The 17043-nt window shown below is 42.5% G+C and overlaps 1 protein-coding gene across 1 annotated transcript in view; it reads left to right on the top strand.

The window, feature by feature from the left end:
* Window positions 1–15827, top strand: part of dhx37 (DEAH (Asp-Glu-Ala-His) box polypeptide 37) — a 48864-nt gene extending 33037 nt beyond the window's left edge. Inside the window, exons 20-28 of the mRNA XM_055655657.1 lie at window positions 2219–2343; window positions 4988–5104; window positions 7168–7340; window positions 7818–7932; window positions 9344–9481; window positions 9693–9787; window positions 11397–11470; window positions 12706–12803; window positions 14951–15827. Coding sequence (XP_055511632.1) covers window positions 2219–2343; window positions 4988–5104; window positions 7168–7340; window positions 7818–7932; window positions 9344–9481; window positions 9693–9787; window positions 11397–11470; window positions 12706–12803; window positions 14951–15027 — 1012 coding nt within the window. The 3' untranslated portion in view covers window positions 15028–15827. The remainder of the gene's footprint in view (window positions 1–2218; window positions 2344–4987; window positions 5105–7167; window positions 7341–7817; window positions 7933–9343; window positions 9482–9692; window positions 9788–11396; window positions 11471–12705; window positions 12804–14950) is intronic.
* Window positions 15828–17043: the final 1216 nt, after the last annotated feature.

Below are 17043 nucleotides of genomic sequence, written 5' to 3'. Positions count from 1 at the left end.
GAAGAGTCTGAAGAAAGATCCCGACCCAAAACTATTTGTGAATGATCCACAACAACACACATAGTGAAATATTAGTCTTTATTCCATAGGTAATCCAGAACATTTAAACTGCCAGCCATTCATACCCAGCTCGGCGTGGTTTCTGAGAGCTGGCTGACCTTGTTAGTGTAGTGCCGTGTAGTACCGTAATACCATGTAATGGGTGGCATGCATATATGTGTAGTGGAGATTATAAATGGTATGGATTAATAAGGGTTAATCGACAAAAACGTTACCTATACATGTTCTCTGGAGATGCTGCCTGATTCGCTGAGTTGCTCCAGCACTTTTTGTCTTTCTTTGATATAAACCAGCATCTGCAGTTCCTTGTTAGTGCATTCCCTCTTTATGAATGTTGGTCAGCAGGCCTGCATGCAGAGGGAAATGAAGAAACCGTCCAAAATATCTCCTGTGCTAACTGATAGTGGCAACAAAAAAAACCCCCATAATTAACCAAAGGATATGGGGGAAAAACAATTTAGTAGTAAATTGTTCCTCGGAACTTTTGTTGAGTGTTTCTATCTCTACTGATCTTTCGGGAAGTGAGTTCCAGACCCTCACCACTCCCCTTTAATTATTCTACCAATTCATTTAGTACTTCCTCCAACACCCCGCTCTGGTTTTTGCTTTGGGGAAATAGATCTTTCCTGTCTACCATCTAGGTTCCTCATAATGTTGTGTGGCTCAGTTTAAACCACCTCCCCCATGTCTCCTGCATGTGGTTAGATCTAACATTTTTTTGTGCTGGAGAAGGGTCCTGACCCGAAACGTCACCTATCCATGTTGCCCAGGGATACTGCCTGAGTCGCTGAGTTACCCCAGCACTTTTTAATCCAACTTTTTCTTGAGTTTCGCTTGAACCTAAACTGGGGAGAGGGTAAAACGAGTAAAGACTTACAGAGTACATAGCCCATAACTCTTTTCAGTATTCAGTAACACTACGGACAAAATAATGTAAATACAAGCGCTGCAATGTAATAGAGCTGCTCTAAGCAAATTTGAAAGATTTAATGATATCAAATACAGTGCTGAACACTAATATAATCTTTATACTCGAATGAGTTTGTACAGCTTTAGCTCATAAATGTAACTGTTTCCTCCTCTGACCAGGGACTGAAAGAATAAACAAAATGCATTGGGAAGGGTGCAGCGGAGGTTTGATAGGGTGATGTCTGGATTAGGGGGCATTAGCTATCGAGAATGGTTGGACAGTCTTGGATTCTCTGGAACAATAGAGGTTGAGGGGAGACCCGATAGAAATATATAAAATTATGAGAGGCGTTGATAGGGTCAGACCCTTTTACCCTGCAGGGAAATATCCCGCAGAGGGCATTAAGGTGAACAAGGCAAAATTGAAAGGGTATGTGTGGGGCAATTTATTTTATTCCGAGAGTGGCGGATGTCTGGAAAGCGCTGCCGGGGGAGGAGGTGGTGGAGGCAAATACGATAGTGACATTTAAGAGACTTTAGTTTAGTTTATTGTCACGTGTCCCAAGGTGCCGTGAAAATCTTTTGTTGCGTGCTAACCAGTCAGCGGAAAGACAACGCATGATTACAATCGAGCCGCCATTACAGTGTCTAGATACACGATAAGGGAATAACGTTTAGTGCAAGGTAAAGCCAGTAAAGTCTGATCAAACTGTCTGAAGAAGAGTTTTGACCCGAAACGTTGCCTATTTCCTTTGCTCCATAGATGCTGGCTCACCCGTTGAGTTTATCTAGCATTTTTGTCTACCTTCAAAGTCCGATCAAAGATTGTCCGAGGTTTGCCAGTGAGGTAGACAGTAGGTCAGGAGTGAGAGGAGAGGATCATAGTTAAAGTAAGAAATGCTGCCGTAGGAGAAGAGATTTAAAAGCGTGGGGCGATTGTAATAGGTGATTGCAGATCTGCTTCTGTGGCGCGCACACAAATAGTCGCCTGGGTTGGACGCCATCTTGTGGTGCAGGTAGACTTCATGATCGACACGCCATGTAGGGAATGGAAGATACGGATTATGTGCAGGCAGAAAAGAGTTGGTCTTGGCATTATGTTTGGCACAGGCTTTATGGGCTTATGGCTTCATCCTGTTCTACAATGCTGTGTAATGTCCCTTCCTTTCATCTTGGGTGGAATGCTGCGGCTGGGGGTTTTTTTTTTTAAAGCACTGTCAAGCTTTTTTTTTAACTTTACCTATTCCAGACCAGCCATTAGTGATGAAAAGACAGAAGAACTGAAAAAGAAGAAAGCCAGAATCTCTCAAATGCAGCGTGTTTGGGCTGGACAAGGTCCTTCCCTTAAACTCGGAGACATCATGGTCATGCTTGGTACGTAGAATTACTTGAAATCTTTAACCCGCAGGTGTGTATCAGTTTCATGAGCACGTGTCAGACTTCAATGGTTCGATGTTTCTTAATTGTCACATGTACAGACATACAGTGCATTTTTTTGCATACAGTTCAGCAAAGTATTGCCATACCTAAGCACAATCCCCGATTAGTACAAAGTGTATAGACATAGTCCTTGCATGCAAGAGTCACCAGGTTTTAGCACCATTTTCAAAGTTCAGTCTAGACATAAAAACATAGAAAATAGGTGCAGAAGGAGGCCATTCGGCCCTTCGAGCCAGCAACACCATTCATTGTGATCATGGCTGATTGTCCCCAATCAATATCCCGTGCCTGCCTTCTCCCCATATCCCTTGATTCCACCAGCCCCTAGAGCTCTATCTAACTCTCTTAAATCCATCCAGTGATTTGGCCTCCACTGCCCTCTGTGGCCGGGAATTCCACAAATTCACAACTCTCTGGGTGGAAAAAGTTTTTTCTCGCCTCCCCTTTATTTTAAGACTGTGGCCCCTGGTTCTGGACTCGCCCAACATTGGGAACATTTTTCCTGCATCTAGCTTGTCCAGTCCTTTTATAATTTTATATGTTTCTATAAGATCCATGAGATATTAGACCCTGAGCTTGGTCTTCTGGAGCGGTGCCCGATCTCGGCGAGCTTGTGAATGGGCACCCCTTTAATGGAAGGCTATCCAATACTTCAGCCCATCACTTTCTCCAGAGTAAATGGCAGTCTTACTGCAGTGAAAGGGCACAAGTTCAGGCCGTTAATGATTCTTGGAGCGAGGTGATGTTGAAGTGTGAGAGAAGGAATCTTAGTGTTTCTTTCTTGGTGCAGGTTACTATCTTCACCTTTAATGTTCCCATCTATCTGGTGATGATAGCTGGTACAACATTGATGTGCAAGGGACCATGGAAACCGTCCATAACTCCCTGAAAGTGGCAGCACAAGTAGATAGAGGAGTAACGAAAGTATATGGTATGCTTGCCTTCGTTAATTGGGGCATTGAGTATAAGAGTCAGGAAGTCAAGCTTTGTAGCACTTTGGTTAGGCTGCACTGATTTGGTGCGCAGTTTTGTCGCCCCAATACAGGAAGGATGGGAAGGCTTTGGAAAAGGGTTTACCACAATGATTGCTGGTTTAAGTGGTATTAGCTACAAGAGGAGGTTCGACACCCTTCAATTGTTTACTCTGGAATGCCAGATACAAGGGGAGACCAGATACAAATATATAAAATTATGAGAGGCATATCTAGGCTAGACAGTCAGAACCTTTTTCCCAGGATGGAGATGTCAAAGTCTAGAGGGCATAGCTTTAAGGTGAGAGGGGCAACATTTAAAGAAGATGAGTTACACACAGAGGGTAGTGAATGCCTGGAATGTACTGCCAGTGGTGGAGGCAGACACAATGGTGGTATTTAAGATGCTTTTAGATAGGCACATCAATGTACAGGGAATGGAAGGATAAGGATTATGTGCAGGCAGATATTAGTTGGTTCTTAGCATCAAGTTCGACATAGACATTGTGAGCTGAAGGGCCTATCCTGTGCTGTACTGTTCTATGTTCCCTGGTTTCATTGGACAAATACTGCAGGTGATATGGCATTATGCTTCACAAACCGTCTGAGGAAGGGTCTCGACCCGAAACGTCACCCATTCCTTCTCTCCAGAGATGCTGCCTGTCCCATTGAGTTACTCCAGCTTTTTGTGTCTATCTTTGCTTTAAGCCAGCATCTGCAGTTCCGTCCTACATATAAAAATACTTCGCTCCATAACCACTTCCTTGATGTAAGTTGTGCTAAGAAAATTCAGAGCAACGTCCTTCCCTGGTCTGTCTTTCCTGTCTTTCCTGTCTGGCTTTGTGTGTGTGTGTAACAGAAATCTGTATCTCAACATTAGCAGATGTGGTTTCAACCATAACTTTGAACTTTCCTCTCTAAACCCCTTCATGTTTTTGACCTGTTAGTTACCTGTCATTTTATTTGGTTTGAGATGCATTTAGTTTTGTTTCTCTGAAGGTACATTTGTATAGTTGTCAATGATGTATGCAAATAGTAAAACGTTTAACACTGTCCATACTGGGTGTAAAATAGACCAATAATTCAAGCTCATAAATAATAAAGCTCATTTTAACAGAAAATATGAAACATTTTTGGTTGCAGTTGCAATTTATGACAACAGAATGGAATTACTGTAGAGACAAGGAACTGCTGATGCTTATTTTCAAAGATAATGCAGTGCTCAGCAGGAGAGGTAGCATCCCTGAAGAACATGGATTGGTGACATTTCAGTCAGGATCTGAATTGTTGCTATTCCACGTTCTCCAGCGATACTGTGACATGCTGAGTTACTCCAGCACTTTGTGTCGTTTTCTTATTTAGAATGGAATTAACGTTTGTGATGGGAAAAGTTAAAATTAAACAAAATAGCTTGCATTATCAAAGATTCCAAACTGGAAGAACTGTATTGTAATTTGCATTTAACATTCAGTGACAGATAATATGACTGAAAGTGTGAAAAATATTGCATTGAAAATAGTGAAATTCTGCCATTTCTGACACACTAGGTATGACTGTATAAATGACTACATTTTAATTTTCTTCCCTGCCTATTGTTGACCATTCAGGCGCTGTTGGTGCATGTGAGTACTCAGGGTGCACTCCTCACTTCTGTTTTAAAAATGGGCTGCGACACAAGTCGATGGTTGAAATCAGACGTTTACGAGGGCAGCTGACAAATGTTGGTAAGAATCAAGGAATAATTTAATCTGTTAAAAGAATGTTCAAAAGGAAATTGGAGGCAATCTTGTGACTTTGTTAGGATATTGGTTAAGGCGGCCATTGGCAATTAATGTAATATTCTGATTGCCCAAGTGGAATTGCTTGTGTATCTATAATTATCATTTTTATTTATAATCAGGAGGAAATCTGTGTTCAAGTTTGCAGTTGATTCTAAGTAGGTTTTAAGACCATTAACCGCAGTTAACACTCACATATAGTTGCAAAGTGACAGAGAAGCTTTATTAAGAGTCAAGAGGATTTAATTGTCATATGCACCGAAACGAAACAATTAAATTATTTCTTGCAAGCCGCATAACAAGTCTGTGAACATAGTACTCATAGCTAACAAAACGTTCAATAAGTTATGAAAAAACATTAGTGCAAGACAAAACTCCAAAGTCCTTAGTTAACCATCTGTCTTAATAAAAACCCCAACAGATTTGAGTGGGGGGGGGGGGGGGGGGGGGGGAGGGAGATAGTGTAAAAGTACACTACGCACAGTGCTTCAAGAAGTCTAGGTGCTATTTTGTTGCAATCCTCCTTCCTTCTCTCCCTTGGTTCCCCATTTTGTGATCGGCTCACGGACCTGCGAATACATTGGAGTTTTCATAAGCTAGTTTCACAACCATTCAGTTTCCTTTCAATTACAGGTGCACAACCTTTTATCCAAAAGCCTTGGGACCAGACACTTTTCGTAATTCGTTTTTTTAGATTTTTAGAGTAGATTTTAACGGCTGGCTCAGTGGTAGAGTGCTCGGCTCATCCGCAAGGTCGCGAGTTTGCACCTCGATCCCGGCAGTTACTCGATCGCGAGTTTGAGTCTTCAATGTAGTTTTTTCTTGCAGAATAGGAGAGAATTGGGAGGGTTAGGCTGGGATCATTCTCTGCGAGATGATCTTAGTGCGGGAGACAAGTGTAGGAGGAGAGGTGTACTGACTGTGTGGGCAGAACTTTGGAAATGATTGCCCACCATTCTCAAAAGCCGCTTTGTCTCCCAGTCCCTGGGATAGCAGGGGGCGATCAAACAGCACAATATCCCCCCTCCAACTCCAGAGGAATCCGCTCCCCGATGGGCCGCTACGGCGACAAGTGGCAGTTCGCCCACAGCCCGAGCTGCGCCACCCCAAGAACAAGACGTACCTTGCACACCATCAGCTTCTGCCCCTCTGGAGTTGGAGCGGGGCTGGCCTGGAGTTGCTGATCTGGGATCTCCGTGCTTGCAGTGGGCCTGGGGGTCGGTGTCCCGATGAGGGGGCGTAGCTCAGGCTCTGGGCGAACTGCCACTTGTTGCCGTAGCGGCTTCTGGTGGTCCTGACGTCTCCGGCCAGTTTGTAGTTTTCCTCTGTAGTTGGAACGGGGCTGGGCTGCTGCTGGCTGTGGGTCTCTGGGATCTCCATGCTTGCAGTGGACCTGGGGGTCGGTGTCCCGTTGGTCCTGACGTCTCCGGTGACTGGCACTGACCTGCTGGCATCGCCGACGTGAAGACAGTGCAAAGCCCCCGCGCCGGTGTAATGGGCGGGGAGCTGGAGAGGGGAGAGAAGGGGTCACACACATGCCCGGGAAGCAGAAGGGTGTAGGTGGGGTGAAACTGAAGGGAGCGACAATCTGCTGCTGCCTGCCCGCTGAGTTAAAAAGTTCCCACGGTAGACTCACGATATACTGTGTATCGTGAGACCGTGGGAACATTTTAACTCAGCGGGCAGGCAGCAGCAGATTGTCAATTATTAACCCTCCCGCGCAATATACCCTCACCTTCTCTTTTATGAATGGGGATCTAGTTCCCCTTTCTTCGAGGACCGACTGGAGGTTCCGCTGTCACCTCTGCGGGCCGCCCTCGGTGAACGTCTTCAAGGACCGAAAAAATGTCCGCTATTCGGAGCTTTTCGTTATTTGGAATTTCGGATAAAAGGTTGTGCACCTGTATCATAATTGCAGTGATATTATCATTAGAATTGTTTGTGGGAATTTCTAAATAATTTTAACTCGGGTATTTTCTGAACGGCTGTTGTTTTTTTTTTCTTCACAGTAAATGCTATCTTCCCAGAAATTGGATTGTTTGTTGACCCCAAGATGAAACCTCCAACAGAAACTCAGGTCCTGTACTTAAGGCAGATTGTAATGGCTGGTCTTGGAGATCACATTGCAAGGAAAGTCCAGTCGGAGGATGTGTTAGATGAAAAATTGAGACATGCCTACAAGGTGAAGTAAATTGGACCTTGGTACATAGACTTCAGGTTTTGAGTTGAAACACTTTCTTTAGTTAGCTTATTGTCATGTGTACACCCGGCACCTTATTGTTAATGTTAATTGCTTAAAGTTTCTTATTTATAATGGATCTTTAGACTTTACAGATACAGTGCAGAAACACTTCCGCTACCGAGTCTGTGCCGACTAGCGATCCTTAGTCTAACATTATCCTACTTATTACGTACAATTTACAATTTTACCAAAGCCAATTAACCCACAAACCCATATGTCTTTGGAGTGTGGGAGGAAACCGGAGCACCCAGAGGAAACTGGGAGAACGTACAAACTCCTTATAGACAGCGCCCGTAGTCAGGATTGAACCTGGGTCTCTGGCGCTGGAAGGCAGAACATTTTTCATGTCTCGCACATCTGCATGTAGAAAATAATGTTCAGAATTGGTCTAACTCTTAACTAACTTTTCCTCTTCAGACCCCTCTCCTTGATGAACCGGTGTTTATCCATCCAAATTCAGTGCTGTTCAAACATCTTCCCGAGTTTGTGGTTTATCAAGAGATAGTGGAGACTTCCAAGATGTACATGCAAGGTAGGACAGACTCGCATCTTCACAAACAATTACAAACTTGGCAGTGCTTTTATAACAATTAAAATCACTTAGATCTTTCTCGTTCACAAATACAAGACAGTGTCATTAAAATAGAGATATTAAACCCTGTGGCCACATATTCCTTCATTTTCAGCAGCTCTCATTTTATAGACAGGAAATTGAATTTGAGGCAGCTGCATTCAGAGAATTTTATCCCCCTAACATTAAGAATGATGCATTAATTTCTAAAAGTTTTTAGAAATTCTGAAACTTGTAACTTTATGTAAATTTGAAACTTGTACATTTTTAAATGTTAATACTCAGTTAACCTGGTTACGGCCAAAAGCAAAGTTTTTAAAATCACAGATATTTTGTGTTATATCCCGGTTCTGTGTCTTTAAGTTGGAGGGAGGTTGTCTTCAGTAGCAATGGAGTGGACTTGGTGAAAGTGGAGAGGATGGTGAAAGTGAAATGCAGGATTAGTGGAGAATGGTAAAAATGTCAGCATGGATTTGGTGGGCCGAAGGGACCGTTAGGTGCTTTACAAAACAAAACCAAGCTGAATCAGCCGTACAGCCATAAACGTTCTCAGTCTTGGGCATAAAAGTAAAATTATCTGTGGTGAATACATTCCTTCAGACAAATGTTCCATTTGCAGCTACATAAATATTTAAACCAGTTGAAAGTCAATACACTGAAAATAACTTATTTCACAGTTGCTTTTTATTACAGTACTTTATCAGTAATTAGCTGCTTGAAGTGTTGCAACACATATTTGTAAAGTGAAACAATCTCACCCACACATCCAGGGGAATGTAAACTTTAGTGATAACTTGGGCTTTCATTTGTTGGCTGAGACTTTTGTGCCACCTGGGGCAGCTTGCTTGAATTTCACATCTGCATCTGCAAGTGACTTCAGTCACACGTTTCTTATTCGTCTACACCAGAAGCATGTTAATAGTGAAAATACTTCCTCTTACATTTGTGCACATTGCAAATTCTCGTAAAGAATCTGCATGTTTACTGCTTTGTCCTGGTAACCAGCACAGCTAAGTTCCGAGTCTGAAGGAGGGTCTCGACCTTTTCTTCAGAGATGCTGCCTGCCCAGTTGAGTTACTCCAGCTTATTGTGTCTATCTTCGGTTTAAACCAGCATCTGCAATTCTTTCCCACACACCTAAAATCCCATCATACACTGACATTTGCTAGTTTCTCAATGTTTAAAAGCTTTTATTTCTCCTCTTCCTACCAAAGTGGATACAGGGAGCTTTTTGACAGACTGCACTAAATTGAAATGTTTCCGAATTTAAATGCCTCGTATATAGCAGCAATTACAAATGTTGTTGAACAAGTCTTTTGTTAATGTTCTCATGTGCAAAGTTAACAATTGCGATATCTCACCCACTTGCCAGGGCTGACTACGATTGAACCAGAGTGGATCCCTCTCCTCCTCCCGCAGTACAGTCACTATGGCAAACCTCTGGATACACCCCCTCCACGTTACTGCCCTGACATCGGTCAGATTAAATGTCACAGAGGAAGCACCTTTTGTAAGTTGATGGGTTAATTATTTTGAAGTGTGTTGACTGGGCCCAGTGGAGGAATTCCTCCTTTGAGTAGCGCTCGGATTATATAGCAGAGGGGCACGTAGATTAAATCACTGAAACCTAGACTTGGATAAATACAAGGAATGTTTTTTTTACTCAGAGTGCAGAAAGGTAAGTGTTCTATATTCATCAAGTGGTATATTTCTATTTACAGTCCGAGTTGGCTGGCAACTTCCTGCAGTCGAAGTCGACTACCCAGAGGGACTGGACCGATACAAGTACTTTGCCAAGTTTTTGTTGGAAGGAACGGTGAGTAATTTCTAAATCAAAGCTCCACTTAAGGAGACAAATATTACATCTGGGAGTTCCACAATTGCAACCTTTGCAGTGAAAGGATCGATGGGCTGAATTTTGCTGTCATAAACAGCAAAGCACCTTGACTTAATCACCCAATGAAACACTTTTACTGTGTGAATGGTGTATTTCTATTCTGTCTTTTCTAAAACATTTCTCTCCTGTCATTCCTCTCTTGTGATGTTGATTATTTGCTGAGATACATTTTCATGGTTAAGGTGTTCAAGTGGCCATTTTTAGATAGTGAGCAGTCATGAGGCAGGCGTACATTTGCAGGGAACATCATCACAATCATCTGTATCCTCATTAAATCCCCACACTTCTAGTTCATGAGACATAAGAGCAGAATTGGGCTATTCAGCTCATCAAGTCTGCTCCGCCATTCGATAATAGCTCATCTACTTTTCTCTCAACCCCATTCTCCCCGTAACCTTTAACACCCTTGCTAATCAAGAACCTATCAATCTGCGCTTTAAAAATACCCAATGACTTGGCCTCCTCTGCCTTCTGTAGCAATGAATTCCATAGATTCTCCACCCTTTTCATTTGCTGAATGGCAGGCGCTAGTTTTACTATTTCAGCTGCGGTCAACACCAGTGAGGAAAGGCGGGGGACGTCTCACAGTGCACCGTTTGTGCAGCTTTACTTCATATTGTCAGCATAATATGACGGAATAGCAGTCATGTATTATTAAGCCATTTGCATTGAGGGAGGTTTTAACCAATGAATAGCAAGACCTACCCTTAAAATGGAGATGAGGAGGAATTTCTTTAGTCAGAGGCTAGTGCATCTGTGAAATTCATTGCCCAGACAGCTGTGGAGGCCACCAGTGGATATTTTTAAAGCGGACATTGATAGTAAGGGTGTCAAAGGATATGAGGAGGAAGCAGAAGAATGGGATTGAGAGGAAATAATGAATCATTCATGATTAAATGTCAGTAGACTCAAGGGGCTAAATGGCCTAATTCTGCCCCTATGAACATGAATATTATTGGTTGTTCTTTTCTGGATGGCATGAGAGCTGCACTCCATCAGGTTGACTGATTCTCAATACAAGATTACTATCCTGCAGTTCTGACATACACTGGTACCCGTGACCTGAAAGATTTAAGGTCAAAAAGAGAGAATGTTATGGTTTACTTTTACCTTATTTTAGAGATACAGTGTGGAAACAGGCCCACCGAGGCCGTGCCAACCAGCGACCATCCCGTACACTTGCACTATTCTACACACTAGGGTCAATTTACAGAGGTCAATTAACTGACAAACCTGCACGTCTTTGGAGTGTGGGAGGAAACCGGGGCACCTGGAGAACGTGCAAACTCTGTACGGACAGCACCCGTAGTCAGGATCACACCTGGGTCTCTGGTGCTGTAAGACAGTAACTCCACCTCTGCAACACTGTGCTGCCCTAACCCTTTAGGGCTACTTGGTTAGGGATGTGAAGAGTTGCTATTCTCTTGTACTGCATGTTATAATGCATAAAGATGCAAGACAATTCACTGAATAATAATGAATTATCTGCATTGAATATAATTGATTATTTTTTCACCCTACTTTAAAGGTCTTTAAAAAGTTTGCTTCATACTCCAATTGTCTACTTTCCAGTCCATCGACTATGTTGAAGTCCTGGGCCAAGTGAGTTTGTACTTTTTTATCAACAGCTAAGTATGAAATGACAATATTGGAGGAGTAGTTGATAAACTCAAGCATTTCTGTTATTAGTTTATAGTGTTTAAAATGAGGTGAATTTTTAGAGTATTTGTTAAGAGTCCATGTGCCAATTTAGTTTTAGAGATACAGCATAGAAACAGGCCCTTCAGTCCACACCGATCGTGAATCACTACGTGATTGCACTTTCTCATCCACTCCCTTCACACCCAGTGCAACTTACAGAGGCCAGAAAACCTACAAACCCACACATCTTTGGGATGTGGGAGGCACCAAACGAAACCCACACGCTAACAGGGAGAATATCCTAACTCCACACAGACAGCAGCCGAGATCGAGCAGGATCAAACCCGGGTCTCTCGTGCTGTGAGGCAGCAGCTCTGCCAGCTACGCCACAGTGTTGCCCTTAAATGGGAATGGATCAAGCTGTTATGTTCCATGTTAAACAGTGCTCGTCTTCTCATGATAGAGATTCGATTGCAAATAACTTGCTTCTATTCTGAGATCAAAGGCAGTAAAATAAGGCCTGTGTAGGACTGCAGATTCCTGTCAAGATGTGCCTTGGTACAGTGAAATTATTTTTTTGGATACAGTTTAATAAAGTATTACTATACCTAGGCACAATCCCCGATTAAGCACAGAATGTATAGAAATAGTCCATTCACAATATAGAAGAATCGCCAGGTTTTGGCTCCATTTTCAAAGTCCAGGGCTCGGTCTTCTGCAGTGGTGCCTGAATAGCTGCAAAGTACAGTAAACCCTTGCTATAACAGACCACACGGGGAGAGCTGGTGAGATGACTAAACTATGTTCAAATGGTTCAAAAACGCTCTTCAAATGTGTCATTCTCCAAAGTACTCAAAAAACGTACAGTAGTAAGGACAGTGGAAGAAAGGGCAGCATCAAAGTACAATACCTGTATCTCTAAACCTAAACTAAACCAAGGATCGCTCTGTCCACCTAGTGGTCCATCTGTGAAACAACAAACTCCGGTGCAACACATTCGGTTTACTATAACCACAACCCGTTCTAAAGAGGTCCATTATTGCGAGGGTTCACTGTATAGGAGTTATGCCATTTGAAATCTAATTGAGATTATCGTTTAGATACACATGGGGTGTTGGGTGGAGTGGTGACATTAAGTTGCTTTTATTATTTGGTGTCACTTCACAGTCACTAACTAAACTCCTGCTGTTTGACAGGCTCCAGCCAAGGACAGATGCACTGCTGAGAGTTCTGGTGTCTGAGAAGGTGGACAACCGTGAAGCGCTACTCACTGCCTGGAAGAAAGATGGCCAATGTAAGCACGCTGTTGTGTTCTCATCCCCTATTGCATTGTTCCCAAATAACGTTGCACAACCCCAGATAATCCTTGGTTGAATATAGAAATGCTCCTGTCGAAGAACAACAATAGGACCAGTTAGACACAAAGTGCTGGAGTAACTCAGCAGATCAGGTAACATCTCTATAGAAAAAGGCATGGGTGACGTTTCAGGTCGGGCTCCTTCAGACTGAAAGTCATCTCCTAATGACTTTCCCGACCGGATATGTCACCCACTCTTTTTTCTCCAGAGATGCGGCCTGACCTGCTGAGTTACTCCAATAGTTTGTGTCTATCTTAAGTGTAAACCAGCATCCGCAGTTCCTTCCTACACAGATAGGACCATTTGTTGGCCGACAGAACCTTGGAGTTATTCCACCATCCATCGATGTGTTGGTTGATCTCCCATCGCGGTGCCATTTTCCACAACTAGCCCTGAATCCTTTGGTTCCCAATTAATACTCAGTAATCCATCGGTCATTTTTTGAATGAACTCGTAATTAGACTTCCTTCGCCCTCCAGATTAGAAAATTCCAAGCATTCATCATCCTCCGAGTTAATTAATTTCCTCTCGTCTCAGTGTGTAGGAAGAAACTACAGATACTGGTTTAATCCAAAGATAGACACAAAAAGATGGATTAACTCAGCGGGTCAGACAGCATCTCTGGAGAAAAGGAATAGGTGGCGTTTTGGGTCGAGACCATTCTTCAGAATGAGTCAGGGGAGAGGGAATCGGGTGATATAGACGATGATGTAGAGATCATTTGTTCTATCTCTCTCTACATCACCGTCCATATCTCTTGTTTCCCTTTCCCCTGGCTCTCAATCTGAAGAAGGGTCTCGACCCGAAAAGTCACCTATTCCATGATTCCTGGGATAAGGGGACCAAAACTCAACAAAATAAGTCCAGCTGTGCTCTCAGCAAGGCCATTGTTCCACCTAGCTTTCCAAGACCTTTTAGACATTTTAAAGTCATCCCTCTTCTAAATGCTAAAGAATCTGGTAAATCTTTGCTGCACTCCCAATGGCCAATACCTCCTCCCTGGGGTAAGGGGACCAAAAGTCAACAAAATAAGTCCAGCTGTGCTCTCAGCAAGGCCATTGTTGGATTTCTTTACAATTACTTCTCTAATCAAACCTCCTCATAATAAAGAAGCCAAACGGTGTTGGGGTAACTCAGCGGGTCAGGCAGCATCTCTGGAGAATGTGGATAGGTGACATTTCAGGATGGGACTCTTCCTCTGGCGGAGAAAGTCCTTCCTCCCTTAGAACAAATCCATCCCAAAACGTCACCTGTCCACGTTCTCCAGAGTTGCTGCCTGACCCGCTGAGTTACTCCAGCGCTTTGTGACTTTTTTAAATAAACCAGCATCTGCAGTTCCTTGGTTCTACTTCTCGTAATAAAGGCTGACATACTATTTGCTGTCCTCAACACTTGCAGCAACTGTCAATATTGATTCAACATACCTCGGAACTGATTTTTTTGTCGGAGCCATACAGTACACAACAGACCTGCAGCCCACCATCTCCATGCCAACCCATCTCTACCAAGGTGTCTTTGCATAATTATTGCAAATTAAGACCAAGTTGTAAAAGATGTCAAGATTGGAATCTGATTTTAAATGTTTTAACTTAACGTGTTAACCTCCACTTTGTCTCTGACTAAGAACAAAAATGAGACTTAACTACGCTGCGGGAGGTATTGGCTCACTCTGAGGAAGTTCTAGCCTGCAATTAAACCACTGTTCTCTCTTTGATCCTAAATGCCCATTTCCGTAAGGAATTGCAAACTTATCATGGAATATCAATTCTCGTGCATGGCATCAAGGAACAGTATTTTGAGGAGATAGTCACAAAACGCTGAAGTAACTCAGCTGGACAAGCAGAATCTCTGGAGATAAGGAATGGGTCTCGACCCTGAAACATCACCCATTCCTTCACTCCAGAGAAGCTGCCTGTCCCGCTGAGTTACTCCAGCATTTTGTGTCTATCTGCAGTGTAAACCAGCATCTGCAGTTCCTTCCTACACAGTATTTTAAAGAGAGATGTATTACATTAGTTTTGCAGTGCATGAATATAACATGTACATGTAATTGAAAATAAATGTTTCTTTTTCTTTTTTACAGACCTATTATCAGCTTATTGTCAATGGCTTCCTGAGGCAGTGCACGCAAATGTTTCTCTTCACTGGCCTCCAACGTAACCCCAACATGCAGTGTTAACTTCCAACTGATGGACACTGTTTCCATCTACTCTTGACCCACTTTGGTGGAATTATATTTGTATATAGTTCCATTCAAGATTTAATGATTTTAAAGAAAGAATGAACTCTTCTTCGTACTTTCTTGAAGAAAGAATAAAATTAAGCTCAAAAGAGTGAAGATATGAAATAATGCTTGAACAGGTCGAAGACTGGAAAGTGTTAACATGGACATTTATTTGAGAAGAAAACCATCTTGGATATTTTGGTTTAGCACGAGACTCCAGATGCTGATTCATACCAGAGATAGAGATAAAATGCTGGAGCAACTCGGACTGAAAGGGTTCCAACCCAAACTGTCGCCTTTCCAGGGACGCAGCTGATCCGCTGAGTTATTACAGCATTTTGTGTCTAGTTTAGATATTTTGGTTGTTTCAGATTGAAGCTATCCATTTTGCAGCTGAATCCTTGTATCGAGGTAACGTGATACCTACTTCAAAGGAGCTTTATTTGACTTCTTGTATTCCCTATTTTGCTACACTAACATAAAACATAAATGCTGCTTGTAGCATTTTTTAAATCTGTAATCTTACTGAAGAAGTAAGAGTACTTTATGTGTAGTGTAGTTGACTTGTAAGTTGAGATGTTGGTCTTTATAAGATCAGGATGGGGGATGAAATGATCATGTGTTCCAGTACAAGGTCTACAAAACACCATTAAAATATATATTAATATGTTGAAACGGATGAGTTCATTCTTCTTGGGTAGTTGCAATTTTACAAATAAAATTATACTGTACATAACTGCCTTTTGAGCATTTTTGTTTCTCAACATGACAAACTTGTCATCATATGTAAAGAATTAGTTCTGTTGTCATATAATGTAATCATACTGTGAACTTAGACGTATTGCCAGTAAGTGTGATAAGTTTCTCTGCTTTGTGTCAGTGTGAAAGATACATCTAGATGCGCTGGGACTCATTCTCAGTGATGTGACCTGGGGTCATCGGGTGTTTCGGGTCTCACAACATCAGACACCCCTCGCCCAGGCGACCCAGCCGGGGTTGATCAAGCCCCGACTTGCGTCCCAGCAGCAACCGCCCACGGATCAGCCTTCTTAATCCAAAGCCACCCAGTGGCTTTCTCTGTGGCTGTGACATTTAAATATCAAAAATGGTGAAGATTGCTTAACTTACTATGAACTTCCTAAGTCTCATAGAACAATGCATAATTATAGAGCAAACTTTCTCCTCGCATTTAGTTTTTTTTTTTTTTTGGAGTTTCCATGAAATTTGTCATTGCTGGTGAGGTGAACGGGTTTTAACAATTTCCATTTCTTGGTTGGATTTTACACTGGAATTTAGCAGGTTTCTCAGTCACCTCTCCAAAGACTTTAAGCATAGCCTAAAGTTTTACTCTGAACTCTAAAAGATCAGGTTTCCTCAGCAGACATTGTGTGGGCACTGAAGTTTTGCTAGTGCGACTTTCTCTTGAAAAGTCTTGATGCGTGTGACATTATCACTACACAAATGCTCACCCAGTCTGTTTAACTGGTAAAATATCCAGTATTACCTATTCTGGACACCATGAACCAGCAGGGGTCCCAAGTGACTTGCTGTTTTGTACACGTTATAAAAATGCCATTTATAGGATCGCAAATACTGAAAATCTAATCCAATGGTACCCTGAATTTTTAAAGGACGTGAGTGAGTGGATCTGAGTTCTGAAATTCTTTCTCAAGATGCTGGCTTTATTGTGGTTCCCTTACCCCAAAATAAATAAATGAACACACTCCTGGCTCCGATTCGACCTTTACAAAACACTGGTTCCACATTTGTGTTAAGTTCAATGCACCTTAGTTTTAGGAAAGTTAGACACAAAGTGCTGGAATAACTCAGCGAGTCAGGCAACATCTCTGGATGATAAAGGATGGGTGAAGTTTTAGATTGGGACGGAAAGTAAAGGGGGGGGGGGGGGGGGGGGGGGGGAGACCAGGGCCGGCAACAGATGACCTCGGGCA

The sequence above is a fragment of the Leucoraja erinacea genome, chromosome 25 (genome assembly GCF_028641065.1).
Source record: "Leucoraja erinacea ecotype New England chromosome 25, Leri_hhj_1, whole genome shotgun sequence".
Taxonomy (NCBI): domain Eukaryota; kingdom Metazoa; phylum Chordata; class Chondrichthyes; order Rajiformes; family Rajidae; genus Leucoraja; species Leucoraja erinaceus.
This window is presented reverse-complemented; position numbering and strand designations above follow the sequence as displayed.